This window comes from Erythrolamprus reginae, chromosome 1 (assembly GCF_031021105.1).
Source record: "Erythrolamprus reginae isolate rEryReg1 chromosome 1, rEryReg1.hap1, whole genome shotgun sequence".
NCBI classification, from domain to species: domain Eukaryota; kingdom Metazoa; phylum Chordata; class Lepidosauria; order Squamata; family Dipsadidae; genus Erythrolamprus; species Erythrolamprus reginae.
This window is the reverse complement of record NC_091950.1, coordinates 424,969,253-424,990,018: the sequence shown is the minus strand read 5'-3', so window position 1 is coordinate 424,990,018 and position 20,766 is coordinate 424,969,253. Positions and strand designations below refer to the sequence as shown.

Below are 20,766 nucleotides of genomic sequence, written 5' to 3'. Positions count from 1 at the left end.
AGTATAAAACGTATCAGGAAAGACTTAATGAACTCAATCTGTATAGTCTGGAGGACAGAAGGAAAAGGGGGGACATGATCGAAACATTTAAATATATTAAAGGGTTAAATAAGGTCCAGGAGGGAAGTGTTTTTAATAGGAAAGTGAACACAAGAACAAGGGGACACAATCTGAGGTTAGTTGGGGGAAAGATCAAAAGCAACATGAGAAAATATTATTTTACTGAAAGAGTAGTAGATCCTTGGAACAAACTTCCAGCAGACGTGGTAGATAAATCCACAGTAACTGAATTTAAACATGCCTGGGATAAACATATATCCATCCTAAGATAAAATACAGAAAATAGTATAAGGGCAGACTAGATGGACCATGGGGTCTTTTTCTGCCGTCAGACTTCTATGTTTCTATGTTTCTATATCTGGACTTCAACTCCCAGAATTCCCCAGCCAGCATTCGCTGGCTGCGGAATTCTGGGAGTTGAAGTCCAAATATCTTCAAGTTGCCAAGTTGGGAATCACTGTGTTAAATAACTGAAGCCTGCAGACGACACAACAGTGATCGGACTCATTCAAGACAACGATGAATCTGCATGCAGACGGGAGGTTGAACAACTGGCCTTGTGGTGCGACCGGAACAATCTGGAACTGAACACACTCAAAATTGGTGGCAGAATGGGAGGGTTTCTTCTAAACATAGAAACATAGAAGTCTGGTGGCAGAGAAAGACCTCCTGGTCCATCTAGTCTGCCCCTATACTATTTTCTGTATTTTATCTTAGGATGGATATATGTTTATCCCAGGCATGTTTAAATTCAGTTACTGTGGATTTATCTACCAAGTCTGCTGGAAGTTTGTTCCAAGGATCTACTACTCTTTCAGTCAAATAATATTTTCTCATGTTGCTTTTGATCTTTCCCCCAACTAACCTCAGATTGTGTCCCCTTGTTCTTGTGTTCACTTTCCTATTAAAAACACTTCCCTCCTGAACCTTATTTAACCCTTGAACGTATTTAAATCTTTCGATCCTGTCCCTCCCTTTCCCTTCTGTCCTCCAGACTCTACAGATTGAGTCCATGAAGTCTTTCCTGATACGTTTTATGCTTAAGACCTTCCACCATTCTTGTAGCCCGTCTTTGGACCCCTTCAATTTTGTCAATATCTTTTTGTAGGTGAGGTCTCCAGAACTGGACACAGGATTATTCCAAGTGGGGTCTCACCAGCGCTCTTTATAGTGGGATCCCAATCTCCCTCTTTCTGCTTGTTATATCTATTTAACCCAAAACTAGGGAATCTCTGATATCCCAGGTGTTGCCTGAAAAGTTGGACTGAGGGTCGCCCCAGTCTTAAAAAAACCCCAAATGCTGCAACCTTAACTGAAAAGGGAGCGCAGTGGCCTGATATGAAAATATCAAGTGGGTGGGGGATCAGAATGACATTAATTAAACCCTACATGTTTAATTATCAATATTATCTATAATTAGCTATGTAATTATGATTATATTTGAACATCGGTATACCCCCACTCTCTTTCTGGTGGTTATCCTCGAGATCCTGGGCTTCCCAGGTTTAAAATAATTTAGGAAAGAGACAAGCAGGAACACAATAATCCTTCCTTTTCTCCCCCGTCCTCTGGGGGCTTCTGCTTGGAGGTGACAAAGCGTATCGGTGGGTGGGTGGGGTTAAATATAAACCTCTGACTTCTCTGCATTCTTGTTCTATCAGCAGTTGTGGGCAACGTGGCATTTAGCAGGCCAGGATTCTCCAGGACCTAGAAGGGCAGTCATTGTCCACTCCTGATTTCACTCCGGAGAGATTTCTACCACAGACTTTTTACTCATAGGCGCAGGGACTAACAGCACAGCTTTTGGAAGTCACAGAATCCTAATGGAAGGGACCTTGGAGGTCTTCTAGTCCAACCCATTGCTCAAGGGATGCTATTCTGGTCAAACATGAGCCAACAATGTGCAGCAGCAGCCAAAAAAGCCAACACAATCCTAAACTGCATCAACAGGGGGAAACACTCCAAGACCAGAGAAGTCTTAATACCACTCTACTACGCCCTGGTCAGACCACACCTCTGGAGTACTGTATTCAGTTCTGGTCACCACACTTCAAAAGAGACATTGAAACTCTGGAGAAAGTGCAGAAAAGAGCAACCAAAATGATCAGGGGTCTAGAAACCAAGACTTACGAAGAGAAACTGCGGGAATTGGGCATGGATAGCCTAGAGAAAAGGAGGGCCAGAGCGGACATGATAGCAGTCTACAGGTATACGAGGGGATGTCACAGAGAGGAGGGGATCACTTTATTCCCCAGGGCACCGGAGGGCCGGATGAGGAACAACGGCTGGAAGCTGACCAAGGAGAGATTCAACCTAGAAATAAGGAAGAACTTCCTGACAGTCAGAACGATCAACCTATGGAACAACCTACCAGCGGATGTTGTGAACTCCAATACTCTGGACATTTTTAAGAGGAAATTGGACTGCCATTTGGCTGGAAAGCTATAGGGCTCCTGCTTAAGCAGGGGGTTGGACTTGATGACCCGCATGGTCCCTTCCAACTCTAACAATGAATGAATGAATGAATGAATGAACAAATGGTTGCCCAGTCTTATTTTTGACAACGTGGAGTGATGCAGCACCTACAACTCCAGAAATGAGATGTTCCACTGAATAATTGTTCTGTCAGGCAATTCTAAGCTGCTTTTACGTTGGTTCACTTCGGTGTGTTGCAGAGTTAAGTCAATTCCCCTGTGACATGCGTGTCCAGTACTGGAAGACAGCTGTCATGTGCCCCCCCCCCAATCCTTCTCAAATAAGAGGGGACCCACCTATTCTCCAAAGCCCCTGAGGGCAGGACAAGAAGCAATGGATGGAAAGTCATCAAGGTGAGAAGCAACCTGGAATTAAGAAGACATTTCCTGACAGTGAGGACAATTAACTAGTGGAACAGCTTACCACCAGACGTTGTGGGTAGCCCATCACTGGAGGTTTTTAAGAAGAGATTGGGCAGCCAGTTGTCCAAAATAGTGTAGGGAGGTTGGACTAGATAGAAGACCTCCAAGGTCCCTTCCAACCCTAGGATTCTAAGTCTACCCATCTGAAACCCTTCTGGCTGGGGAATTCTAGGAACTGAAGTCAGAGGGCGACCTGACCTGGAACTAAGGAGGAATTTCCTGACAGAATAATTAACTAATGGAGCAACCTGTCTTCAGAAATTGGGGATGCTCCATCACTGGCAGTTTTAATTTAATTTATCTGAGGCCTACGCCACCCAATCCCATGGGACTCTGGGCGGCTTATAACAGTATAAAATACAACACAGTGATACAAAAGTCAAATATTAAATACTAAAAAACAGTAAAAACCCATTATAAAACCCAATAAAAGCTGTCCAATCAGAACAAACATATGTACCAATCAATCACACCCACTTCGGCCGTGACAAGATGGTAGTATTCACGGCCCCCAGGCCTGCCGGCAAAGCCAGGTCTCCAAAGCCTTTTAAAGAAGAGATTGGACAGGCATTTGTCTGAAAAGGTGTTACGTCTCCTGCCTGAGCCAGGGGCTGGACTAGAAGACCTCCAAGGTCCCTCCCAACTCTGTTATTCTTTTTGACAGACTCAATATCCCTAGTTCCCTTAACCATTCACCATACAGGAAGTCCTCGACTTATGACCCTAATGGAGCCCAAAATTTATCTTGCTAAAGTAAGAAATTGGTTAAGCGAGCTTTGCCCCATTTTACAACTTTTCTTGCAACGTCTGTTAAGTGAATCCCAGCTGTTCTTAAATTAACAACAAAGTTTGTTGAATGAATCTGGTTTCCGCATTTGACTTAGCTTAATTTAATCCCACGACCCTGGGACAACTGCCACCGTCATAAACGTTGAAACAGCTGTCAAGCAACCAAGGGTAAATCATAAAGGAGAAAAAAAGTCATAAATCAGGTTTTTCAGTGCTGTTGTAACTTCAAATGGTCACTAAGAGAACTGTTCTAAGTCAAGGACTGCCTGTATAATTTAGCCTCCAGAGAGCACTTCTCTGCTGGATTCTCCATCCTTCAGGTCAGGGTTATCACCCCAAAGGTGCTTTTATACTTTTCAGGTGGCAACTAAACTGCCTGGATCTTTTTTGAAGGTGTTCTGCTTTCCATCCAAGAAGATTTTTCAGCTCTGATTGGATGGGTGGGGGAGCTGAAGAAGCTTTTTGGATGACAAGCGAAAAGGCCTTCAAAGAAAAACCCAGAAAAAATAGCAATAGCATTTAGACGTATATGCCGCTTCGCAGTGCTTTTACAGCCCTCTCTAAGCACTTTATTGAATCAGCCCCAACAATCTGGGTCCTCATTTAACCCACCTCCGAAGGACGGAAGGCTGAGTCCACCTGGAGCCGGTGGTGAGATCTGACCTGCTAAACTACAACTAGCAGTTAGTTGAAGTAGCCTGCAGGGCTGCACTCTAACCACTGCGCCACCCCGCCTCTATTTCCTCTTGCTGAAGTAACTGCAAGAGAGACCTTGGTCTCCTAGTGGGCTGCACTCTGCACAATCTCGTTTCCGAACGTTCTTCAAAGGTAGCCCCATGGAGAGAGCATTGCAGTAGCCGAACCTCAAGGTGATAAGAGCGTGAGTGACTGTGAGTAGTGCCTCACTGTCCAGATAGAGCCGCAACTGGTGCACCAGGCAAGCCTGGGCAAACGCCCCCCTCACCACAGCTGAGAGATGATAGTCTCAGGTTATGTGTGGATCTAGGAGGATGCCCAAGTTGCAGACCCTTTCTGAGGGGGACAGAAGTCCCCCCCCCAGGTAATAGAAACATAGAAGATTGATGGCAGAAAAAGACCTCCTGGTCCATCTAGTCTGCCCTTATACTATTTCCTGTATTGTATCTTAGGATGGATCTATGTTTATCCCAGACATGTTTACATTCAGTCACTGTGGATTCTTCCTTCCTTCCTTCCTTCCTCCCTCATTCCCTTTTCCTTCCTTCCTTCTCTTTCATTCCTTCCATCCCTCTTTCCTTCCTCCATTCCTTCCTCATTCATAGAAACATAGAAGATTGATGGCAGAAAAAGACCTCCTGGTCCATCTAGTCTGCCCTTATACTATTTCCTGTATTTTATCTTAGGATGGATCTATGTTTATCCCAAGCATATTTACATTCAGTCACTGTGGATTCTTCCTTCCTTCCTTCCCCCCTCATTCCTTTTTCCTTCCTTCCTTCTCTTTCTTTCCTTCCATCCCTCTTTCCTTCCTCCATTCCTTCCTCATTCATAGAAACATAGAAGATTGATTGAAAAAGACCTCCTGGTCCATCTAGTCTGCCCTTATACTATTTCCTGTATTTTATCTTAGGATGGATCTATGTTTATCCCAAGCATATTTACGTTCAGTCACTGTGGATTCTTCCTTCCTTCCTTCCCCCCTCATTCCTTTTTCCTTCCTTCCTTCTCTTTCTTTCCTTCCATCCCTCTTTCCTTCCTCCATTCCTTCCTCATTCATAGAAACATAGAAGATTGATTGAAAAAGACCTCATGGTCTATCTAGTCTGCCCTTATACTATTTCCTGTATTTTATCTTAGGATGGTTCTATGTTTATCCCAGGCAGGTTTAAATGGGCGGACAGGTGGGATTGTCCTTGGGAAGCAAAACCCACAGCCACTCCGCCTTGTCAGGGTTGAGCTTGAGCCTGTTAATGGCCATCCAAACCCTAAAATAAAACCTAATGATTTTATTATTTTATGGCTGGGGGTCAGCAAGGGTCAAGGCTTTAGGAAGTTTCAGAACCAGCGTTCTAGGGTCTTAGCGGCTAAGCTCCCGCCTTCCTTTGCCTTAAATCTCATTTCTGGGGACCTTGTCAAAGCCTTAGGCAGAAACTCATAGAAACGATCCAAAGGTACCCAAAACAGCCAGACGACAATGGGGTGGGCTGGAGAGAGGGAGGGGTGTCTAGAAAACTGACCAAGTGCAGAGAAAGCCAGGGTCAGGTTACAACAACTGGATTCTTAATTGCAACCATTCGTTCCCAGAGACTCAAACTGCACATTGGCGCCAACGTGAAAGAAAACCACTGTTGCCAAGGAGTTCGGAAGTGACGTTGTGGGCTTTCTTTCTACCAAAGGCAAAAATATAAGAGGGGTGGGACGGAAGCCCCTCTTTATAGCATTTCTGGACTATTTGGAACTATAGAAGTTTCGGGATTGGGCGGCACAGAAGTTGAATAAATAATAATAGAACAGGGGTCCCCAAACATGGCAACTTTAAGACTGATGGACTTCAACGCCCAGGATTCTCCAACCAGCTGGCTGGAGAATTCTGGGAGTTGAAGTTCACCAGTCTTAAAGCCGCCAAGGTTTGAAGGCCTCTGCTATAGAATCTTGGTATTTTACAGATACAGTGGAACGCCTCTACTTACGAACTTTTCTAGATAAGAACCAGGTGTTCAAGATTTTTTTTTTCCACTTACAAACCGGAGCCTCTGAAATTGTAACCAGAAAAGGCCTTCATGGGGCCTCTCTAGGAATTTCCTGGGAGGAAACGGGGCCGGAAAAGGCGGGGAGAAGCCTCCGTGGGGCCTCTCTAGGAATCTCCTGGGAGGACACAGGGCCTCCACCCGCCCTGTGGTTTCCCCAATTGCACGCATTATTTGCTTTTACATTGATTCCTATGGGAAAAATTGCTTCTTCTTACAAACTTTCCTACTTAAGAACCTGGTCACGGAATGAATTAAGTTCGTAAGTAGAGGTGCCACTGTATTGCACTAAGACAGAGGTAGGCAAAGATGGCTCTTCTATGACATGTGGACTTCAACTCCCAGAATTCCTGAGCTAGCATGATTGGCTTAGGAATTCTGGGATTTGAAGTCCACAAGTCATAGCAGAGCCAACTTTGCCTACCCCAGCACTAAAGAGGTTCATTTAGCAACCATTCAAAATTACAACGGCACAGCAAAAAGTGACCTGTGATCGATTTTCACACAATCGTCATTTATTTATTTATTTATTATTTAGATTTGTATGCTGCCCCTCTCCGCGGACTCGGGGCGGCTCACAACAAGGCATAAACAAATCGTAACAAATCGTCATATCATCCCCATGGTCACGTGATCAAAATTCAGACGCTTGGCCACTGGTCTCATATTTATGACGGTTGCAGCATGTCATGTGACACAGGCCCCCCCCCCCCGGGGTAACCTTCCGACAAGCAAAGTTAACCGGAAAGCCAGATTTACTTAACAACCGTGTTCTTAATTCAACAAGCAACTGCAGCGATTCACTTACCAACGGTGGCAAGAAAGGTCACAAAATGGGGCAAAACTCAGTTAACGTCTGTCTCACTTAGCAACAGAAATCCTGGGCTCAACTGTGGTCATTAAGTTAATGGCTTAATTAATGACATGCACGACTTAATTTTTTTAACAGTTTTTATTTGCTAGATTTAAACTGTTTTAGATTGTTTTTAAGAGGTTTTAATATCACATTGACAATCATTTTAATATCACATGACAATCCTTAAGTGTTGTACATGATGATTCTTGACAAATGTATATTTTCTTTTATGTATACTGAGAGCATCTGCACCAAAGACAAATTCCTTGTGTGTCCAATCACACTTGGCCTATTCTATTCTATTCTATTCAACTCTCAAAGTAATCCTCAATCTGAGTATTGCATTGGCAGTTCTGTGTTAGCAAAAACTTCAGAAGAGAAGGATTTAGGGGTCGTGATTTCTGACAGTCTCAAAATGGGTGAGCAGTGTGGTCGGGCGGTAGGGAAAGCAAGTAGGATGCTTGGCTGCATAGCTAGAGGTATAACAAGCAGGAAGAGGGAGATTGTGATCCCCTTATATAGAGCGCTGGTGAGACCCCATTTGGAATAATACTGTGTTCAGTTCTGGAGACCTCACCTACAAAAAGATATTGACAAAATTGAACGGGTCCAAAGACGGGCTACAAGAATGGTGGAAGGTCTTAAGCATAAAACCTATCAGGAAAGACTTCATGGACTCAATCTGTAGAGTCTGGAGGACAGAAGGAAAAGGGGGGACACGATCGAAACATTTAAATATGTTAAAGGGTTAAATAAGGTTCAGGAGGGAAGTGTTTTTAATAGGAAAGTGAACACAAGAACAAGGGGACACAATCTGAAGTTAGTTGGGGGAAAGATCAAAAGCAACATGAGAAAATATGATTTGGCTGAAAGAGTAGTAGATCCTTGGAATAAACTTCCAGCAGACGTGGTTGGTAAATCCACAGGAACTGAATGTAAACATGCCTGGGATAAACATATATCCATCCTAAGATAAAATACAGGAAATAGTATAAGGGCAGACTAGATGGACCAGGAGGTCTTTTTCTGCCGTAAGACTTCTATGTTTCTCTTCTCTTCTCTTCTATGTTTTACTTTTTTTGGTTTTGATCTGCCCAGAGTCCCTTAGGAGTTGGGCAGCATACAAATATAAGTAAGTAAGTAAAGTAAGTAGAGGACTGTATTTAAGGCCAAAGCTTCAATAACACCGAACACTTATGAAAACGGAATTGCTTTGGGGAATTTTGAGAAAATTACAGAATCTCGCAAGGGCCTTCCAGCTACCAAGAGCAACTTTCATATGTACCTTAGTCACACCACTTCACCCACAATTAGCAAACTTATTTCTCTGCCCAGCCCAGAAATATTTCTCGTTTCCTGTCCCAGAAGCCTTTTTTTCAATCGAGGAACAGCTCCCCCAACACATTCCCCGATATGTATTCACAACGCACTCTGCCAAACGGCATGATGGAGTGCCACTGAAAACATCTGATTTATTATTTGCATTAGGCTGCCCCTGGCAAGAATTACAAAGGGGAAATGAGGGAGTAATGGAAGTTCAATGGATGGTGGTGATTTGTGGCCGTTTGGTCCCCAACAGCTTAAGTCGTAAGGAAACTGCCTTTTGCATCTTCGCAACCAGCCAAATTTAGCAATAGCAATAGCGTTTAGACTTATATACCGCTTCACAGTGCTTTTCCAGCCCTCTCCAAGCACTTTACAGAATCAGTCCCTTGCCCCCAACAATCTGGGTCCTTATTTGACCCACCTGGAAAGGATGGAAGGCCCCTTTTGCGACCTGCCGACAAGCCAAGTCAATGGGGAAGCCACCTTCACTTAGTAACTGTGTTCCTAATTTAACCACTGCAGCGATTTGCTTAACAAGTGCCGCAAGAAAGGTTGTTAAAATGGGGCAAAGCTCACAGAACAACCGTCCTGGTTAGCAATGGTCTTCAATTTCGGTCGTTAAGTCGACTTGTACTGCAGGAACGACCCAGTCCCTAGTTGGGTGGCCTCACCGCTTGAAAACCCTCAAGAGAAAAGACTTTTTGATGGCCGCGCCAAGTTTACAAAAGCTGTCCCTGGAACAGCCATTTTGGGGAGGTTTTTTCCCCTTGGTGGAGGAGGAGGCCGTGGCTCCATTCCTTCTCTGGCTACGATGTCTTTCCTCCCCTTTGCAATTTTGCCTTTCGGGCAGCTCTTTTCCTTCCGCTATCAGGCTTGCTTTGAGATCGGGAGATTAACAATCCCAGCCCCCCAAGGGAAGAGTTCCTCCAGAAGTTGACAATTTAGGGAGATCATAATTAACTGTAATTATACTTAATTAGTTTTAAAACCAAATTCATGTTTATCCCGTCCTTGCTACTTACTTTTTCCAAGTCTGACTAGAGCAGTGTTTCTCAACCTTGGCCGCTGGAAGATGTGTGGACTTCAACTCCCAGAATTCCACAGCCAGCAGAGCAGAGCTGGCTGGGGAATTCTGGGAGTTGAAGTCCACACATCTTCCAACAGCCAAGGTTGAGAAACACTGGACTAGAGGGCAAAGTGAGAAATTTCCAACCCATTATCCACTCCTTTCTGTATACTGCACGAGTCAAAAAGAAGGCTGAGAAAATATTGACTGACCCCCCTTGCATCCTGGGCACAAACTGTTTCAACTCAGACCTTCAAAACGTCACTACAGAGCACCGCACACCAAGACAACTAGACACAAGAACAGTTTTTCCCAAACGCCATCACTCTGCTAAACAAATAATTCCCTCAACACTGTCAAACTATTTACTAAGTCTGCACCACTATTACTACTAGTTTTTCCCATCATTCTTATCACCCATTTACCCTAGTTTATGACTGTATGGCTGTTAACTTGTTGCTCGTATCCTTAAGATTTTTTATTAATATTGTTTCTTCATTGCTTATTTGACTCCTATGACAATCATTAAGTGTTGTACCTCATGATTATTGACAAATGTATATATGTAGACTGAGAGCATATTTATTTATTTATTGGATCTGTATGCCGCCCCTCTCCGGAGACTCGGGGCGGCTAACAACAATAATAAAACAGCATATAATAATAATATGCACCAAGACAAATTCCTTGTGTGTCCAATCACACTTGGCCAATAAAGAATTCTATTCTATTCAACCTGCTTCCCCTCTCCCCTCCCTTGGCTGTGGTCATGAAACATCTGCAAGAAAACCACAAAGCTCCGAATGCACAGGTGCAGTATAGGTGGTACACTGCTCAACAGTAGTAACCGTGAGAGGGATCTTGGAGTCCTGGTGGACGACCATTGAAATAGGAGCCAGCCATGTGCAGCAGCTGCCAAAAAAGCCAACACAGTTCTAGGCTGCATCAACAGAGGGAGAGAGTCAAGATCATGCGAAGAATTAATACCACTTTATAAGGCCTCAATTGGAATATTACATTCAGTTTTGGTCGCCACGATGCAAAAAGGATGTTGAGGCTCTAGAAAGAGTGCAGAGAAGAGCAACAAAGAGGATTAGGGGATAAATGGAGGCTAAAACATATAAAGAACGGTTGCAGGAACTGGACATGGCTAGTTTAATGAAAAGAAGGACCAGGGGAGACAGGATAGCAATCTTCTAATATCTCAGGGGCTGCCACAAAGAAGAGGGAGTCAAGCTATTCTCCAGGTATACATTTATTTATTTATTTTTTCTTCAGACATTTTTTTTCAGTGCAAGTTCTGAATGCTTCAACATTGGAAGTTTTTAAGATGTTTTAAGAAAATTTTAAGATGTTGGATAACCTTGAGTCCATAGAGAGGGGCGGTATATAAATCCAATTAATAAAAACAAACAAACAATGTCTGATGTAGTGTAGGATTTCCTGCCTATGCAGAGGGCTGGACTAGAAGACCTCCAAGGTCCCTTCCAACTCTGTGGTTGTTATTACTGTATTTTGTAGCACTTCAGTGAAGGAAGCTCAGGTGAGTGTCAGTCTGGCTCTCCCTGCTCCATCTAAGGGCCTTTTTCTCCTACAACAACAGATTGTGGTGCTGCTCAGTCCATCGAATGGCTGCCAAAAGAGAAGTCTCTCCTATATGGCACGTTGTTACTACCAGAAAAGTCTTCCGAAGAGATTTCAAAGCAGGTCACCACAGGCGACAGTACTTATTCCTGCAGAAAGCAGCTCCCCCAGCCAAGATGAGGTCCCTTCTCAGCACTTCCATCTTCTACCACTTGGAGAAGAATCTGGGGCCTTTGGAAGACAAAAGATCTACTGCCAGGCACCAGAGAAGAGCAACACAGTGGGATTAGGGGACCGGAGGCTAAAACATAGGAAGAACAGTTGCAGGGATTTGGGTGGGTCTAGTTTAATGAAGAGGAAGACCACGGGTGACACGAGAGTGGAGTTTCAATATCTCAGGGGTTGCCACAAAAAACAGGGGGTCAACCTATTCTCCGAAGCACCCGAAGGAAGGAAAGAGAAGCAATGGATGGAAACTAAGCGAGGAGGGAAGCAACTTAGAACAAGGGAGGAATTTCCTATCAGTGAGAAAAACTAACCACTGGAACAAACAGCTTGCCTCCAGAAACGGTGGGTGCTTCACCACTGGAGGATTTTCAGACGAGAATGGACATCTGTTTCTCTGGAATGATGCAGGGCCGGGGCAGGTAAAGTTGGCTCTTCTATGACATGTGGACTTCAACTCCCACAATTCCTCAGCTAGCACGATTGGCTCAGGAATTCTGGGAGTTTATTTATTATTTCGATTTCTGGGCTGCCCTTCTTCAGAGACTCGGGGCGGATTACAACATAAAAAATAAATACATAGACATTTATTTATTTATTTATTTGATTTATATGCCGCCCCTCCCCGAGGACCCGGGACGGCTTACAACATATAAAAGAAACAATGTGAACATCCTAATTCAATTAATTTTAAACTATTTAATCTCAAAAAAACCTCCCGTACCATTAAAAATCAATCACTGCTATTCACATAACAGACACACAAACACTCGTCGGCCAGGGGGCTAGAGTCTAATAGCCCCAAGCCTGGCGACATATATGAGTCGTGACTCTTGCGTGGGGGCAGTATGAATCTCTGGTTCCAGAGGGCTGGAGCCCCCACAGAGAAGGCTCTTTCCCTAGGTCCGTTGCACAGTTGAAGTCAAGTCATAGAAGAGCCAACTTTGCCTACCACTGATGTAGAGTATGGGTGTCCAACCTTGGACCGTTTAAGACTTGTGGAGTTCAACTCCCAGAATTCATCAGCTACAACAGCTGGCTGGAGAATTCTGGAAGCTGAAGTCCACTAGTCTTAAACGTTCCAAGATTGGACCTCCCTGCTATTGCTCCAGGGAACTGGACTAGAAGACCTCCAAGGTCCCTTCCAACTCTCTTCTGCTATTCTGTCCTTCCTTGTAACCTGAAGGTTACAGTCCGGGTTAACCAAAAGCTGATCTCTTAAGGATTGAAACTTTTAGGAGTGGTTCTTAAATCCCCCCCCCCCCACACACACATTTTAGAAGTCTTCTCCTCACACGCACACAGCCAACAACTGAGGGGCACATCAAAGAGGACCACATATGCAATCCATGTTTAATATACTTTCCACAGCGCATGGGAGCTGGTGAATGACTGGCTTATTTTTGCATATTTACAATGTTTATCCTTCACGCTTCGCCTGCAAGGACCAGCCACTAAAGAGTCCACGCAATGTGTGTTATCAAATAATTCACCTTTGTGCCACAGTAACCTTATCTGAACAATCATAAAAGGAGGTAAAAGGGGTAAAACTGTCCATAAACCGTGGAGAACTACCTGGCAGGGGGCAAATAGCAAGGTCAGTTCTCAGTTCTTACCTCTGCGTAAAGGCCTGGAAGGGGCCCATTTAAGAGATGAAGGGACAAAGCTGGCCAAATGGACTCTAGTCTCTTCACGTCCCAAAGGTTGCAGAATTGTCAGCATTTTACAAAATACAAGACTTCTGGGGAAATGTTTGACATGGACGTCCTTGGTTGCTTCTGAGTCTGGATTGTTTTCTTGCAGATGTTTAATTACCAAACTAGGTTACACCATCAGTGCTACGAGGAGGAGGAGGACTGTGGGGTCCCTGGAGCGCTCTGACATTGGTGGTTTCCTTGCAGTCATTTCATGACCCAACTAGGGAACACCATCAGTGCTACCATGGCTATTATTGTACTGTTATAACAGCACTGACGATGTTCCCTAGTTGGGTCATGAAATGTCTACAAGGAAACCACCAAGCTCAGAGAGTTCCAAGGACCCCACAGTCCTCTCCCCCCCTTCTCATTATCCTCCGCGCTGCACACCCCATCCCTTCTAGCATCCTCTTTCCTTCCTCATTATCGTCCCCTCTGAAATTCCTCCACCACCCTTTTGTAGTCCTGATGCTGTTAACTAGTTGGGTAATGAAACACCTGCACTTAAAACCACCAAGCTCAGAAAAACATCAAACACCCCACAGTTCACAGTTCTGACCTACTCAAACTTTTTACCTAAGTTGGAGGAAACCAACAAACCACAAAGACCATTTTTAAATGCTAGATAAATATCAGAACTGGGGCACTTGCAGCAGGTTGGAGCCAGGACTGACAAATGCATTCACATGAACAAGTGTCTATAGAAGACAAAACGGCACCCCCCCCCCACCCCCCACCCCACCCCGGTCAGTCAGAGAAGAGGAAGGAACTGGAACTCCTCAGGCAGACTCAACTCCAGAATTTCCTTTCAAGCCCTCACACAACAGGTCTCCAAATGGCTGGCCTATATTGAGAGCAGCTGAGCCAAAAAACCCCATAAGGGGAAACAAAGTCAGTTCCTTAAAGCTACAGAGTGAGCAACTACTAGGAAGGAGCCTCCAGAAAGAACATTCACAAAAATACACTGCTCAAAAAGATAAAGGGAACACTCAACGCATCCTAGATCTGAATTATTCTCATTGGATACTTTATTATCTACGAAGTTGAAGGTGCTGACAACAAAATGAAATTGATTGTCAATCAGTGTTACTTCCTAAGTGGACAGTTTGATTTCACAGAAGTCTGATTTACTTGGAGTTATATTGTGTTGCTTAAGTGTTTCCTTTAGTTAGTTATTTATTTATTTATTTATTTATTTATTTATTTATGTATTTATTTATTTATTAGATTTGTATGCTGCCTCTCTCAGCAGACTCGCGGCTGCTAACAACCGTGAAAAAGACAATATAAACAAATCTAATATTAAAAGTAATTTTAAAAACCCCAATTTAAGAAAAACCAATCATACATACAGATGTATGATTGAGCAGTGTAATATGAAGTGGGGAAGTAGTAAGAGGCCCTTTTAACCGGGCTTTCTTTTCCCCCCCTCGAAGACGTTTCCCTTCTCATCCAAGAAGCTTCTTCAGTTCTTCCGAAGAGAAGTGTTTTCAAGGGGGAAAAAAGAAAGAAAGTCCAGCTGCCTTTGCAACAACCGTGACCTGGGTGGCTGACAATCTCCACACGAAACATTCAAGTTCCTTAATTGCCTTTTTGGCCATTGTCTTTTTTTCCCAAGGAAATTGCAGCTGATTTCAAAGGTTTTGGAACTTGAGAGGCTATCAGCGGACATCCAGCCTGATGGAGATGATTCACTAAGGTTGGTGGTGGCGGCTTTTACAACTGGGAAACAAATTCAGTTTGCTCTCTGCCACCATCGGCTTATTTCCTAGTTACCTGCCAAACAAAGCTCCTCTTATTCCCTTGATGAAATTCCTTTAAGGGCAGAGATCCCATTAGCAACCATCCTGACGATGTTCCGGAAGTCTTTAGAAACCTGCCTTCCCTCGCAGGCCTTGGGCTAGACTATTTGTGCAGCCCTGGGACATAATTTGATGTGCGGCTTGCCTGCATGTTTAGATTTGTTGTTTTTTTTATTGTTTATCTATTTTACATCTAAGCTTGCCCAGAGTCATTCTGGAGTCGGTAACTTCTCAATCTAACAGCTTGGAAAGTATCTGTCCTTTGTAAAGCAAAGCTCACTCACAAAACAATGAACTTACTTTGGGAACGGCTGGCGAACGTTAGTGTATTTTTAAGTGCATATTAAAAAGGGGGGGAAGGAATGAAGATCATTACACATACGGTATTGTAAAGCTCCCCCAGTGTGAGAGCAATCGTGGGCTTTCCCAAATATGCCCATGTTACACCAACACTCCGCAGTCTGCATTGGTTGCCGATCAGTTTCCGGTCACAATTCAAAGTGTTGGTTATGACCTATAAAGCCCTTCATGGCACCGGACCAGATTGTCTCAGGGACCGCCTTCTACTGCACGAATCCCAGCGACCAGTTAGGTCCCACAGAGTGGGCCTTCTCCGGGTCCCGTCAACTAAACAATGTCGTCTGGCGGGACCCAGGGGAAGAGCCTTCTCTGTGGCAGCCCCGGCCCTCTGGAACCAACTCCCCGCAGAGATTAGAATTGCCCCCACCCTCCTTGCCTTTCGTAAGCAGCTTAAAACCCACCTCTGCCGCCAGGCATGGGGGAACTGAGATACATTTTCCCCCTAGGCCTTTACAATTCTATGTATGGTATGTCTGTATGTATGATTGGTTTTTATATAATGGGTTTTTAACTGTTTTTAGTATTGGATTATTGTCATATACTGTTTTATTACTGTTGTTAGCCGCCCCGAGTCTGCGGAGAGGGGCGGCATACAAATCCAATAAACAAAATAAATAAATAAATAAATAAATAAAATAAATGTTTCCAAATGTGTTGAAAGGGCTACTTCCCAAATTCCAAGCCAATGTGGCCAGAGAAGGCTGCGCATCCTGTTAACCGTAGAAAAACATATATGAAGGCAGGAGGAAGAGTGAAAGAAAATGAAACAGTCAAGCATCTCCTAGCTATTTTGAATTATTCTTTAATTCACAAAAGCTGTTCAAAGAATCAGTTGAGCTAATGTCAGCATGTTGGCTGCAGAAGGAAGAATGTGCCTGCACTGGACAAAGTTTTTAAAAACACATATAATAACTTTCTCGCTAATATCCATTAAATACAACATTCCCGAGAGGAAGGAACAGAGTCTACGGAAAGGGGCGGCATACAAATCTAATAAATAAATAAATAAACAGACGGGACATAAAATACAGGCCACAAAGACTGCGAATCCTCAAGAAATACAAAACAGACTCCTCCATTTATCCATTTTACCAGGCTGTTGAAGGAGATTTTAAAAACTCTTTTCTAAGAGTTCCCTATGTATTTTCTAAACAATGCCATGGCAACCATCGATAGCTATCTTTTGGTATCTTAGAAAGGAAGCTACGGGTGCCGTCTACACACGCAGGATCATGTCCGACCAAAAGGCAGGGCTCTAAATGGTGCTTGCTCCTAACTGTAATCCTTTTAATACAGATTAATCCTTCGCCAACTATCCATAGGCTGCGTCCCGGTTGCATGGAATCACAAGGGAAGCGGCCAGGTCAGCGAGAATATGTCCAAGGGAGACAGGCCTTTCTTTGTTTGGCCAGCAAGTTTTGAGTAGGTAGAGTCCAGAAACAACGCGGCCCATCACACACACAGAGGCAAGACGAAGAACGGCCTTATTTTTCAAGACAGTTCCCCCGAAAACTACTGCCCCCTCTCCATTTTCCAGCAAGAATCCACCAGTTTCCTCATGGTGAACAGCTTCCCTCTTTTCTCGTGAGTAATAAAACTTGGGTTTTTTAAAAAAAGACCTGGGAGGCAGAGCAGGGCTGATTGATGCCAAGGTCCCAGAGCCCACCCGATAAAATCCAAGCCCAGCACTCCCCAAAGAGAGGAGCACAAGGCAGGCTCGTGTCAGCCACTCATAATGGCCAGGTTCTGCCATTTTCTTCCCCTAGGCTGCCTCCCCTTCCCCAACGTAAGCTCGACTCCAACATCCAGCAGCTCACCCTCAGCTCCCAACCAGAAAAACGCCTAGAATGACTGCGGGCAAGAACCAGCGTCGTTTGAAGTCGAAGCAAGAAATGCAAAGCAAAAAAAATAAAATATTTTTTTTTATTTGCAACTGTGTAAACAATACAAGCCGGCCCAGCGCCATGGAAAGTGGGGCCCAAGTTAAACAAATGCAGGAAGAAAGAAAGAAAGCCTCCTCTTGTGCGCTGCCAGTTTATATAATTTAAACAAAAACAAATGCTGGGGAAAGAGAACTAAAGTGCCACCTTCAATTAAACAGCCATTTGCCTTCCGTCAAATGCAGCTCAGGGCCATCTTTAAAGAAGAAAGAGGCACCGAGTGACCATGGTAGAGGGAGAGGCAGGAGCCCTCCCCTCCCCCCCACCAAGCTCCTCACCCACAGCCGCTGGGAGGCAAAATGGTTGGCGGAGAGGCAGCGGCAGCAGCAGCATGGCCCTGCAGAAGCCAAGGGGAGGCAAGTCTCGGTTCCGCCAATGAGGATGGCAGCCATTCCTCCAGGAGCTGCCAGGAGCCATTGAGATCCAGGGCCGGTGGTAACAGCCTCCCTCTCTCGCTTTCTCTCTCTTGTAGCTGCGCTGGGGTGTAACTCTCAACTCAGACAATGGCTGGGAGGTGGCAGGGCCGGGGTCCAGCACAGGCCCGGCTGGGCCATCCTCTTCTTCAGCCTCCTTTCCTTTCAGGGCAGGCTGTGTCTTTCCAAAGCCTCACATCACACCAGACCCCCCTTGCCGGTGGGGTCATCGCCTCCTTTCTGCCGACCAGCTCAAAAACTTTCAACAGCCAACCTGAGGCAGCACAGTCTGGCCCAGATTCCCAGGCAGGTGGAAGAGGAGGGCTCCAGACAGGGCACAAAAGCCGCCGGAGCCTCGCTTCCCCACTGACCCTCCCGATCCAGAGGCGGCAGGCGAGGACTCCTCGGTCTGTCACACCGCCTTCCTTTTATGGCTGCTGCTGCCGCCGTCACCACCGCCGCCGCCTCTTCCCTGCGCTCTTGCCAGCTCCAGAGGCCTGCACCACCCAGCCTGCCTGCCCAGCGAGCAAAGGCACCTTCTTTCAAACCGGGCTCCCCAATCCCCAGGCCGGAGCTGCCAAACGCAAACAATGGGCTGAAAAACCTGCAGCAGATTTCATGGCTGGAAGAGAAGGAGGAGGAGGAGGAGCCGGAAAAACACCTCCGGGCTATAAACAAAAGAGCGGGTGAGGGAGGAAGCAGCCCGAGCCTGCCTGGGTCTCCTTGGGAGTAGCTGGCGGCCTCCTTCCTCCTCTTCCTCCTCCTCCTCTCAGGCAGGAGGGTCCCTGCCCAGCCTCCTTCCCTCCCTCCCTCCCTGGATGAGCGATGGGGGAAGGGGACTGGGCTGGCAGAGGGGGGGGGGGGGGGAGGAACACCAGGAGGGGCCCAGTGGGCAAAATGGCGCTGGAGGAAAAGAGGCAGCAATCCCAGGCGGATTGCCATGTTGTCGGCGCCCTGCCTGGCGGGGATGGGAAGCGGCCGGGATAACAGGCGGGCAGGGATAACGGACCGGAAGGATGAGAGTAAAGAAGGAAGGGGAAGGAGAAGGAAAGAAGGGGCGGGGGTGACAAGAGAGAGGTGGAGGGAAGGAAGGAAGGAAGGATGGAGGGATGGGAGAGGAGAGATGAAAGAAGGAAAGGGAGGGAAGAAAGGACAGGAGAGATAGGGAAGAAGGAAAGAAAGAGGGGAAAAGTAGGCAAGGGAGAGAGGTGGGCGGAAGAAGGAAGGAAAGAGGGAAAATGAGGGAAGGATGGGAGAAAGGAAAGAAAGGAAAAGGCAGGGAGGGAAGGTGAAGGGAAAGAAAGAAAGGAGGGAAAAGGAGATAAGGAAGGAAGAGAGATGGAAGGCAGGAAAGAAGGGAAAGGAAGGAAGGATGGCAGGGGAGGAAGGAAAGAAAGAGGGAAGGGAAGGGACGGAGGCCGGGTTCGCCCTCACTCACCAGCACTGGAGGTGGAAGGCGGCCGGGCAGTGGTCGCAGCAGAGCAGGTCGCCGCCCTCCTTGCAGCTGTCGCAGCTGTCGTGGTTGGTGGCGCGGCCGCTGCGTCGTTGGGCGGCGGCGGAGGCGGCGGCGTGGGGGGGCTGGTGGGGGCCGGGGGCGTGGGGGGTGGGCGCCGGGGGGGCCCCGTGCGGGTGGAGGCCCGGCGGGGGCGGCGCGGGGTTGTGGTGGTGGTGGTGATGGTGGTGGTGATGGTGGTGCTGCTGCTGGAAGTGGTGCGCGGGGTGACCGTCGCCCCCGCCGCCGCGCTCCGGCCGCCGACTCCGCTTCTCGCTCCCGCCGCCGCCGCCGTCGTCGCTCCGCGGGGGGGCCAGCAGCGCCTGGATTTGCTGCGGGGGGGGGGAGGAGGAGGGGGAGAGCATGGGTCAGCAGAGCGTCTGAGGGGGGGGCAGAGGACCCCTCCCCCTCCTTCCTGCCCCCTCCCGCCCCCCTCCGCCCCCCCGCCCGCGCTCACCTCCATCAGGCCCCCCGTGGTGTCCAGGTCGTAGACCACCGTCTTGGCCTCCATCCTCTCCCACATCCAACGGGCGAGGGCCGGGCCCCGCAGCGCGACGCTCAGGCCGGCCCGGCGGGGGAAGCGCGTCGCGGGGCCGCGGGGGACGACTCGCCGCCTCCGGCTCGGCCTACCCGACGGGCCTCCTGAGGGAGCCCGCCTCCGCCTCCTCCGACGGGACAGGCCGCGGGTCGGCTGAGGGAACGGCTGCCATGACAGGGGGCGGGGCCCGCGCTGCCGCCGCCGCTGAGGGGAAGGTCGCCCGCCGCCGCCGCCTCACACGCAGGGCCCCGCCGCCGCTGCCACAGCGCTCGTCGCGCAGGCGCACCGCCGCCTCCCCGCCGCCCCGGGAGCATGCGCGCGGCGGAGGGCCGCTGCCGCGCAGGCGCGGGATGGCCGCACTAAAAAAAAAACACAACAGCACCACACACGCACGTTCGCTGGGGGGAAAGGCAGCGCTCTGGATGCTCCAGGCCGCGCATGCGCGACGATAATGTCTTCTTCCCCTCCCTCCTCTCTCTCTCTCTTGCCCCCCCTTCCCGTTCGGCTCCGTTTCCGCGCCCCTCCTTGCCCCCCCGTCTTCTGTGTGCGCAGGCGCCGCTCTCACAGGCGGCCTTGATTTGCGCACGCGCGGCCGCTCCGGCACTTATTTTTGTTTCGCTTAGGGCCTTTCTACGCAAGCGCGGCCACCCCCTTTTTTTATTCCTTCATTCTTTTCCCCTTCTGCTTTGCGCATGCGCCACATTCTCTTTCTAAGGACTGCGCCGGCGCGGAGTGACCTTTTATCTATATTTTTTGTGTCGAATTGCAAATATACAACCGCGTTTATGGTCCTGACTTAAAATAACTGTTTCAATAAATAACGCGGGCTAATAACTAAGCGAGGAGTAGTTTACTACTGATTCCCTTATTTTTCTGGGCGCAAGTGCCTCGCTGCGCAGGCGCGGGGACCTGCATTCTGTAGCAGGCGGGCGGGGTGGGAGTAACGGGAGGTGGGTCCCTTGCGCACGCGCAGAAACAGCCAGGACGCCAAGTCT

General features: G+C 47.3%; 1 protein-coding gene across 2 annotated transcripts in view; it reads right to left on the bottom strand.

Annotated features, from left to right (window-relative positions):
* The window catches only part of PHF12 (PHD finger protein 12), a 79,548-nt gene extending 59,528 nt beyond the window's left edge, over positions 1 to 20,020 (bottom strand). For both annotated transcript variants that reach the window (XM_070735478.1, XM_070735479.1), the window contains exons 1-2: positions 19,691 to 20,020; positions 19,180 to 19,565 (exon numbers count right to left, since the gene is read on the bottom strand). In XM_070735478.1, coding sequence (XP_070591579.1) covers positions 19,180 to 19,565; positions 19,691 to 19,756 — 452 coding nt within the window. In that variant the 5' untranslated portion in view covers positions 19,757 to 20,020. The remainder of the gene's footprint in view (positions 1 to 19,179; positions 19,566 to 19,690) is intronic.
* Positions 20,021 to 20,766: the final 746 nt, after the last annotated feature.